Here is a 10882-nt window from a genome sequence, read left to right as displayed (position 1 = left end):
CCTCCACTTTATGATGCACACCACTCGAGAGCTGAGATGTTGGCGTGGTAACGAGCCCTAGCTGTATTTAAACACTGGTGCTGTCTGAGAGTGGTGATGCAGTTAACTCATTAATGCACATTAAAGGCCAACTGCTCCTGCCAAACGAGAATGAGGTGATTTTTTAAAAATCTACTGCCAGAATTTAGAGAGAAACACTAAGTACAATTTACAATGAAACCTAGCCTACATTTACTACTTTGTATTTAATCTAGTGGACCCTGTTCATTTGATCTCTGCATACACACACACACAAGCTGAATTAACCGTAAAAACAATGCCTAATGAGATCAGGCATACATTTGTAAATTAATTACAAGATTTCTCCATTGTGTGCCAGAGACCATACTTACACTACCATTATCTTAATCAATTAGCTGCAGGCCCAAGAGACTCTCTCGTTTTTAATTAAGAGGAATGCACAAAGTCATTCTACAGGCTATAATGTAGTGTGCAAGAGCCGCTAATATCAGATCATTATTGACAGACAGTGTAGATTCACCACCCACTTTATTAGCTTCATGGCGTATGAAGATGCAGGTTACAATAGGAAGCTCATCACTATTTCTGGAGAAGACAAAACAAAGGGGAGAACAGAACCAAACACCCCGAGCAAACCCAGCCTGGGCAGGTGATGGGCCTGGGCAGGTGATGGGCCTGGGCAGGTGATGGGCCTGGGCAGGTGATGGGCCTGGGCAGGTGATGGGCCTGGGCAGGTGATGGGGCACATCGTGCTATGGGCAGGAACTTAAATGAGCAGGTAAGGACCACAGTTTGTGTCGTGAGAATACAAGTGCACTGATGATGGTAGTGAAGTTCACACACAGTACATGCATTGATCATTCAAAACAAGGCAATAATACGACAAATTAAATGTTAATAGACCAGGACCAATTACGATGTGTACGACTTTTATTTAAACAGCTGTGAAAGGCTCTAGTCCCTTTTGCTGCACTTTGCTGTTGAGTGTCCTGTCAGACTCTACACGTACGGACTAATCCACCTCCTATGCTTTCCAATACTACAAACATACCGATGCATAAAAAAACAGAAGTAATCGTTGCTGCACAAAGGGGGAAAGGTTTGACTGTGAGCTTCAGCAGGCCATTTGAGGAGGTGATGTCAGATGGTAAAATCAAGTCCGTTCACTCCAGAGCTCAGCTCTCGTCAGCTTCCAGATTGATGTTGTTCCCAAACTTGGCATACAACTGGACCTTAAGCTCTCCGAGCACTTCCTGTATTGAGGACACCCGACTCTCCAGAGATTTGATCTCCTCCTTGAGAGACTCCTGCATCACGGGACAAATACAGAAGAGGATTACTGGTTTTCAACCCAGACTGTATGAACAACATTCCCTGATGTCTTCAGTAGAGAATTTAGCAGGAAGCATACATAGTCTCACTGATCCACATAAGTGGCTCTAGATAAGTTAAAATACTGTACATGTAAATTCTGGACTGCTGTGTTTATGAAACACCAGCACTTTAACAATTAGAAAGACTGAAATATGACTAAAGCATCCCTGGGGTGCTAATGCACCCAGAATAAGCCTGAATCAGTGCAACATCACCAAGGAACTGCCATTAGCCAGCTGTAGTGAGCTGTGGTGCTCTGTTGAGCCTCTTCACTGTAACATGGCTGTTCCTACAGTGCTACCCAAGTTAGCTTGAATTGATTCCAGTACTCCACTAGTTTGTGACCCGTACTGCACCGATACTAGAGGTATTATTATTGTTAAATTGAGTATTGTTTATTTGGCTCCGAGACCATGAATGCAGACTAAATATGAAGCAAACTTCATCAGTCTGACAACAACAAGATACACTGTTCTGGTGTAAGTATGGTCAGTGAGTTATTAGACTGATGTCTGTTGTACACTCTGATGTTACCTAAAGGGCTAACACAGAATTTATTGACATTACACTGTGCCTCAGTGCAGACACACCTTACTTTAAAAGCTACTACTGGCTTTCTAGTTTAAGGGTGTGTGGTTAGTATTAGTCTCCTGTTATGGAAACTTAAATTATGGCCAAATATCTTGATAAATACTGATGTGTGCACAAAGCTGTTCACCTTTGCAGCTTCTAGCATTTCTTGTGTCTCCTCTTGTGAGTGACTGATGAAGACATCTCCAATACGATATGGAATTAGAAGATCATCATCCTCACACATCATGATGTCATCACTAGCATCTTCTAAATTCTGTAGGGATTTCTGAAAGGGAAAACGTAAAGCAATGTGCTGAACAATGTGTGTGGTGTGTTTGGATAAAGCAAACAGCAGGCATGAGGTTTCATTTAAAAGTTCAATGTCTTTACCTTTTTGGCTTCTATTTCTTCTTTCAACTCAGTCATGCGATTAGTGTTTCTAGCAAACTTGTTAATCTTCTGCTGGTCTTCAAAAGTAACATTGACGTCTTCAACTGCCTGAAACGAAAGCAATGTGTGATGTCTGATCTTATGAAAGCCTGAGCTTAGCTCTGATGCATTAAAGAATGTTATGGGACAGATTTAGATTCACTTTAGTTCACTATATGAAGCTGTGGGGGAACCTGGGGGCACACATTCTTCTAGCATGCCCAAATAAAGAAGTAGCTAAATAAACTACAAATCAATAAAGTGTGCTTTTTTGCAGTAAATACTAATGTTCATTGTATTTTTTATCAAGACTATGGGAATACTGTACAAGCAACACATATTGTTGGTCATATCTATTGAGAAAACAAAAAAGCACATTAAAGCATATTCTAAGACAGAAAATCAGATAACACAAAGAAGAGATTTTCTGTAGCTACCCATTTTAGATTCCAAGACTAACAAATATTAATATAAAGTAATGTATATAAAATATATTAAGTATATATACTTTATACTTAAATATATGAAGTAATGTATAAAAATAGTGTAATTTGATTGCCCTCCATTTCTCATGGGGGTACATTTTAACCCCTTAACTGCCGGTGAGGTTCATAACAGCACTGCCTCCAACAAGCACCACCAAGCCCATGTGTTTCTCTGTGTAGACTCGTCCAATGAGGCTGCGTGCAGCATAGCCATCTTAAACACAAGGGCTCAAAAAGGCTCAACGCTTCAGAAAGACTATTTTCGTTGCCACTAAAGGCTAATATTAAGGTCGGTGATGCTGATCTGTTAATACATCATGTATGAGGTGTTATAATAACAGATCATGATATTAGAGGACCAGCCAGCACTGTATGGTTAGCTAACGTAGTAGCGGACTGGCTGTTCTGTGATACAGCCCTGACTCAGCAAATGAATGAGCAAAACTTACTTCAGTTATATAAATAAAAACACATCCTATTTTGTGTGATATCAGTGCCTAAAATTGATACAGACGAAACCCGACATGACTCTATCAAAATGACGACAAGTGCAGACTTACAACAGATTTCTTCTTGATGGCCGCCATCTTGGACCGGAAGTGCAACACTGACGTCGCCGATCACTGCGCGCGCGACTCAAACGGGTGATTGTGGAGTTTTACGGTTAAAAGTGATTGCGACCCAGCAAATATAAAGAATTTGCGTACATTTATCATACCAAAATTACAGATCTTTATTTGTTCATTTGAGTTATGTATGTATTTGTGGTATAATAATAATAATAATAATGATAATAAAATAATATGTTTTAAAAATGCGCCATTACTGACATCTACTGGACAAAATATAGTTTGTAGGTGAGAAATGTCAAAGCACTAAGTTTTAAGCTTTGAGCACGTAGTGGTTTAGTGGTTCTTGCTATTGCAAAGCAAACTTAGACAGCATGAAGTGAAAATGAAATGAAAAGATCGTTGAATGAAGATATGTTGAAACCTATGGAAGCCCATTCCCGCCACCTAAAATAAAAAAAAATAGCACTTTTTTTTTTCTCATTATTAAGTAAATTGCTATCTCATTATTTCGAGATACTAAGTCATTATTTCGAGATAGTATCTCGAAATAACAACTTAGTATCTCAAAATTATGACTTAGTATCTCAAAATAACGACTTAGTAAGTCATTTCGAGATACTATAGTATCTCGAAATAACGACTTAGTATCTCGAAATAATGACTTAGTATCTCGAAATAACAACTTAGTATCTCGAAATAATGAGATAGCAATTTACTTAATAATGAGAAAAAAATATATATGTGCTATTTTTTATTTTAGGTGGCGGCCGGGAATGGGCTTCCATAGAAACCATCTACGGGTCCATCAAACATATATTTTGAGATTCCGTGTGGAGTGGACCATTTTGAGTGTAAAACAGGGGAGACCTGGTATGGTTGTAACATGGGGAGAGTTGTAACACCATCACGGAAAAGATATGAGTCATATGATCATTCCAGTATTTACGCAATTCCTCCCTGATCCCACTTGGTGAATTGGTGAATATCAAGGCTGGAAACAGGCACATCCAGATTCCATAGAGAAAAAACTGATTTTGAGGTGAGAAAGTAAATTTCTCAGGTAAATTGTGATGCATTTCCCCCCTGTTAATTTCAAATCACCTTGCTAATACAGCTAGTTAAACAATGGCTGACGGTTGGGGGGGGGGGGGGGGGTGTAACACAGCCAGAGGTGTGCCTGCAAATGTTTTTAAAAGAAGCATCTGATGAGGTCACGAAGAAGGGCAAGTCAGTAAGATCAGATCAGTTGCAAAGGCACATGGTATCTGCCGTTTAACCAGGGGTGGAAAGTAACTAATTACATTTACTCACATTACTGTAATTGAGTACTTTTTATGAGTAATTTTTAATTTTCTGAGTAGTTTTTGAAATATGTAATTTTTACTTTTACTTGAGTACATTTTGACCCAAGTAGTTTTACTTCACTACATTTGAACGCCCTCACATTACTGAGTAAAAAAATATTGATGGTGAAAAATTAAATGCGGGCAAAAATGTAAACTTCTGAGTCCCAGAACTGAAAGCCAATTGCGTGGCCTTGCCTTGCGCGCGCCCTTTCCATTGTCTCATAATCAGGTCGTAATCTGGTGCCCTTTTTTTCCAAAAGGATGAGATTGTTCTATCTTTAAATCTTACATCTATCAGGTTCTGTGGGATCCTGTGGACATTTTATTGTGAAAAGTGGAATCCTGTGGGAGCTGTATTTTGAATAGTTGGATCCTGTGAGCGTTTTAAATAGTGGAACCCTGTGCGCATTTTGTTTTATTTTGAGATGTGGGATCCTGTGGGCATTTTATTGTGAATAGTGGGATCCGGTGGGCACTGTATTTTGAATAGTTGGATCCTGTGAGCACTTACTTTTAAATTGTGAGATCCTATGAGCATTTTTTAATTTTTGATGTGGGATCCTGTGGGCATTTTATTGTGAGTAGTGGAATCCTGTTGCATTTTAGTTTGATTTGTGGCATCTTGTGGGCACAAAATTTTGTGTGCATTTTGTTTTTTGAATAATTTGTAATTTAAATTTCTTTATTCTTATCATAGTGTTGTCCGTTGGACAATAGGACTGAAAATTGTTTGCACTTTATGGTACAGGTTGTGACCAGACCCGGCTGCAGAAACATTTTAAAGGGGGGGCATTGTATTTTTTCAGGGGGGCACATTTTTTTCAAAAAGCCTTTTATTTGCTTAAAATTGAACAGCGGCTCTATGGCGACTCCAGTGCTGAGAAACAACAATCTGTCAATAAAATCCCAAAATCTAAACAAACAAACAAAAAAAAAACAATAGTGCAGTGCTTTGTTTATTCAATTAAATTAAAAGTCAAATATATGCAAAAACACATGCAGTGAAAAACATAAGCACTGATGTGAGAACACTGACTGAAGTAAACATTCATGCTAGGAGGGTTAACTACAACAGCTAGGGAGCACAAGGAGCAGAACAGAGAACTGTTCTGCCTGCAAGAAACCTACGTTTGTGCATGTGAGGGAGGAGGTGTGGTGAGCAGAAAGAGGTTTACTCCACTTTTAGTAGAGTGGCACACGGCGTTTGTGTAGTGTGTGAAACCTTCTTAAGACACTGTCCTTCCATTCATTCCTTATTTGTTTGGAAATAAGTCCGAATAGCCATGCCACACGAACAACGGTATGAACTTTAGTCAGTGACCCGCCCCCCTCCAACTGTAATTGGCTAGAACGTTGCCTTCCTTCACTGATTGGTTGAATTGTATGACTGACAAACTGAGATAGGAAAAATAGAAAGATGGTCACTCAGAGGTGAAAACAAAACAAAACAAAAAAAACATATACGGCTTCCAGTCCAGTTAGGGGGGGCCACGGACGTAATTTTGGGGGGGGACGGGGGGACATGTCCCCCCCACTTTTTCAAAAGCCGGCTTTGGTCCCCCCCAGTTTTTACGGTTAAAACCAAATATTGAAATAGTGACGAATCCATGTCCCCCCCACTTTTGAAATCAAAATTACGTCCATGGGGGGGGGGGCATAGCTGACTCTGTGGGGGGGCACTGCCCGCCAATGCCCGCCCATGCCGCCGGGTCTGGTTGTGACTGTCCTTGTGCTGTGAGGAAGTATGTTCCTGAGCCCAGCTGATCTTTTTGCAAGTGTGGATATGCACTTAAATACACTTTGAAATCGATTAAAACAACTTGTGCTGAATTTGGTTCATGATTCATCCATGCATTAAATAACTGAAAGTAACTAAGTAACTTTTACTCAAATTACATTTTAAATGAAGTAATTTTGTACTTTTACTCAAGTAAATTTTGAGATGGGTAATTTTACTTTTACTCTGAGTAGATTTTAGGCAAAGTAATGATACTTTTACTCAATTACAATTTTTCAGTACTCTTTCCACCTCTGCACACACACACACACACACACACACACGTTGTTTATTATTTGACCTACATGTTCTTTACACAGGTACATTGTATTAGTGTTCATTAAGCATACATATTGTTAAATAAGTTTGTTCTAGTACACTCATTTACACACCCACACACACACTTCTGAGTAAGACAGAAAGTGTATATGAGTTATGGTCAGTCACAGAGAGAGAGACATTGTTCTGGATTGTTATTTTATTTAAAAAACTATTTTTGAAGCATTTTGCATGGTGTGGCTTCTGTTTTTGCTTCTTTTGTCTAATTGTTACAACTTACTCCGGTAGTGGGGTAGGTTGTAACAAGGGAACACCATGTAGTTGACATCAACTCACGACGGCTGTGATATTTCAATTGGTGCTATTTGTAGTAAACAAATGGGTGTACTTTGTATAAAAGTTTGAGAAGTCTAGCTCAAAAATTCAATGAGTTACAGGTGCTGAAGCAAAAAGTGTTACAACCATACCCGGTCTCCCCTACTATATAATTAAAGGCCAATATTACTGGAAAACATGTTAAAGTGGTAAAAGCTTTACTAAGTTCATATGTAACAGCCCATAAAATGTATTGTTTAATTCACATTGTTGCACTTTTCAAATGCATAAAATATCACATCTTCTTTAGAAAATAAAATAAATTGGTGATCTATCAAACCAATAAAAGCACCCAGAGGCAATCCCTGCAAACTTGCATTTCGATTGTAGATTTTCCATTGGCTTGAATATCATGCCATGCCACTGCCCCTTTGGTAACCACCTTGTATACACTAATCTTACTACACCCATAGGCAAATATTGGCATAATAGTTTCACCCTGTTTTGTGATTTTTTTCACTATTGATTTAGATTTATGCATGCCACACTGATCAAGCATACCTAATAAATACCAATACCTGCTTGAGATGTGTCAGAAAAACATGACATAGTTTTCTTTGTTTCAAGAGATGACCAATGATATCAACCAATTTTCTAAACATTAAATGAATCTTTAAACATTGGTTTATTTAATGAATAGTTTTTGTGGATAGTTATGTAGTGTTTAATTGAATTTCTGGTTATGTTGTGGTTAGTAGTGTTCCTTGGTGGTTATGTTGTGTTTAATAGTGTTTCCGGATAGTTATGTTGTGTTTAATAGTGTTCCTTGGTGGTTATGTTGTGTTTAATAGTGTTTCCGGATAGTTATGTTGTGTTTAATAGTGTTTCCAGATGGTTATGTTGTGTTTAATAGTGTTTCTGGGTAGTTATGTTGTGTTTAATAGTGTTTCTGGGTATTTATGTTGTGTTTAGTAGTGTTTCTGGGTGGTTATGCTGTGTTTAATAGTGTTTCTGGGTATTTATGTTGTGTTTAATAGTGTTTCTGGGTGGTTATGTTGTGTTTAGTAGTGTTTCTGGGTATTTATGTTGTGTTTAGTAGTGTTTCTGGGTGGTTATGCTGTGTTTAATAGTGTTTCTGGGTAGTTATGTTGTGTTTAGTAGTGTGTTTAGTAGTGTTTCTGGGTATTTATGTTGTGTTTAGTAGTGTTTCTGGGATTGTTATGCTGTGTTTAATAGTGTTTCTGGGTAGTTATGTTGTGTTTAGTAGTGTTTCTGGGTGGTTATGCTGTGAAGTGCCTGAGGTTCCTTGAAGGTCTTTCATGGCCAGTGTGGCTCAAGAATTCCTGTCATGCCAGCAGCCCATTGGAGGACGACCACAGAGGAATTTCTCTCCCGCCTCCAGTGTGTACATTTACAATGTGATACTGTAACTCTGGATTCCATGTATTACCACATCATTAACTCACAGCAGCTGATCAGTCAGAAGCAAGTTGGGTCTTTTCAACCCTTCTGGGGTTTGCCTGGCCATCATCAGACAGTGTATTGTACTGTGTATCTACTGTAGGTTGCTTTCATGAGCTTTTCACAGATTATTTATTTTATGTGACAATTAGACTAAAAAAAAGGAAATGTGACAGTAGCTTGTTTCTTAGTCTCAGACCCCGAGACACACACACACACACACACACACACACACACACACACACACACACACACACACACACACACACACACACACACTCGGGGGTGTGTACCACTTTGATATATATATATATATATATATATATATATATACACACACATACATATATGTATACATATACATCATATCAGATCTATGACGTAACTGAGATCTGCTGGAGCTATTCGCCCTTTCTCTTCATATTCCCCAGCTGCTTTAGGAGTGCAGAAGGGTCAGGGGCCTTGTTCAAGGGCCCAACAGAAGCAGTATAGCAGAGCTGTGAATCAAACCCAGAACTGTCTGATGGCTTTGCCCTTGGTACCAGATTGAGCTCATATTGTGCAGCTGAAGTGAAAAGCTGAAAAACATCTTGATGGAGTTTCTGTTTTGTTGCTATTTTGAAACCTGTGTCACAATAATATCATGCTTGCAATTTGAATAAAATCAGCATGCTGCTTGTTTATAACTAGAAATTTTAAGACAAAACAATATTGTGTATATATTGAATATTTGATGATAGACATTGAGCGGAGGGGCTTCAGAACCCTATGAAACCTGTATCCAACAATACAGATGCAGGTCCAGCAATACAGACAGGCAAGTGTAGCTTCATGAGGCAGCCCCCCCCCCTCCCCCGTGCATTTGCAAGTGTTTGTGAGGAAACGACCTGTGGTTCTGTGAGGCCTGCTATCTCTTTATGTGCTAATCGGTTTTGCAGAGTGCCAGAATGTTTGCCAGCTTTGTAGTTGTTAGTTATGACACCTAACAATAAACACTACATCTAGCCGACACTATTATCGAAAGCAGCTTACAGTTCTGACTGTATGCAACTTGAGCCATTGAGTGTTAGGGACATGGCTCAGGGCCCCAGCAGAGGGGACAGAACTGGCAACATTCCAATTAGTTAAGTACTCCTGAGTTACCACTGCCCTGTGTGTCTCGTTCTATTAGCAGCAAACATGAAGTCACTGGCATCTCGTGTTAATATGAATTTCAGGAGTGAGGAGGAAGTCGTCCATATAAAAACTGCCCAGCATTACCTGACAGAATAAGAGAACTGTTATTCAGGCATTGATGTGATATTACAATATTCATTACAATCAATTGTTGTTTATTTCTGTCACAGTAATGCTTCCAGTATATTATTTCATTAGTAGGTTTTGATGACATGTCATTTTAAGTTGCTAACTAACTAACTAGGATTTGAGCTTGTCTGATCAATTAGATTATATGTAAATGTTATGCAAGTTTTATTCACTAGTCCTGTGATTCTGGCAGAAGACCAGATGGTGCTTGTAGTTTTGACCAGCTTGCTTTGGCATTCCTGAAGAATTCCATGCTTGTGTTTGTGTATATTAGAAATGTAGCCCATTCACTATCCATATGGTAATGGGTGACACTCATGTTCAGCAGACCAAATCCATGGATCCTGCCAGTCTTACGCCTCACTAGAGGGTTTCAAAACTTTGGATTAGGCTAAGAGCCAACTGCAAAACCAGTCTGCAAAAAGTAGAATAATAAATAATGACTTCTGGATTCCTTGGTTAGAATTTAAAACGTTTGTTTTGACAATGAATTATATTTCATGCTTCATGCATCACTTTCAGTAATTTGAGTATAATAATTAGAATTTTTGTAGTGTCTTCCTGTAGGACTTAAGATGAAAGATGCTCTCACAGGGTAAATAACGACTGAAGTAAGCTGTTGAGCATTTAGCACTTGTTCAACTTCTGGACAAGAGCCATGCTGAGCAAATAATCCTTGTTTTAAATGGCTCACCCAAAGCATGAATATCCTTCACACACATCCTGTTTGAAGACAGCCACACCCATGTCAGAAGGTCTCCTATGTGGACTGTTCACCAAATATCCCAAACCTGCTTACTCGTGCAGGAGTTTCTGATCTTAGATTAAGAACCATATATAGTAATTTGTCTGTAACTCCAAGCTCAGCAGTCATGATGGTGAAACTTTGGATCACTAGGGAACAACAGATATCAACAGGGGTTCAACAGCGTTAAGCTCCATGAA

At 38.9% G+C, this 10882-nt stretch overlaps 1 protein-coding gene across 1 annotated transcript; it reads right to left on the bottom strand.

Annotated features, from left to right (window-relative positions):
• Window positions 1-532: 532 nt before the first annotated feature.
• Window positions 533-3524, bottom strand: pfdn4 (prefoldin subunit 4). The gene is made up of 4 exons (XM_076984315.1): window positions 3443-3524; window positions 2359-2466; window positions 2114-2254; window positions 533-1328 (listed from the first exon to the last, which is right to left on the bottom strand). The coding sequence occupies exons 1-4, from the start codon at window positions 3467-3469 to the stop codon at window positions 1197-1199; spliced, it is 408 nt and encodes a 135-aa protein (XP_076840430.1). The 5' UTR covers window positions 3470-3524; the 3' UTR covers window positions 533-1196.
• Window positions 3525-10882: the final 7358 nt, after the last annotated feature.

This window comes from Brachyhypopomus gauderio, chromosome 21 (genome assembly GCF_052324685.1).
Source record: "Brachyhypopomus gauderio isolate BG-103 chromosome 21, BGAUD_0.2, whole genome shotgun sequence".
Classification (NCBI taxonomy): Eukaryota; Metazoa; Chordata; class Actinopteri; order Gymnotiformes; family Hypopomidae; genus Brachyhypopomus; species Brachyhypopomus gauderio.
This window is presented reverse-complemented; position numbering and strand designations above follow the sequence as displayed.

Coding starts and splice junctions, on each gene's coding strand:
- pfdn4 (XM_076984315.1), bottom strand. CDS start 3,469: ATGGCGGCCATCAAGAAGAAATCTGTT. Junction 2,255..2,358: donor AAGAAATAGAAGCCAAAAAG/GTAAAGACATTG, acceptor TTTCCCTTTCAG/AAATCCCTACAGAATTTAGA. Junction 1,329..2,113: donor AAATGCTAGAAGCTGCAAAG/GTGAACAGCTTT, acceptor CCCGTGATGCAG/GAGTCTCTCAAGGAGGAGAT.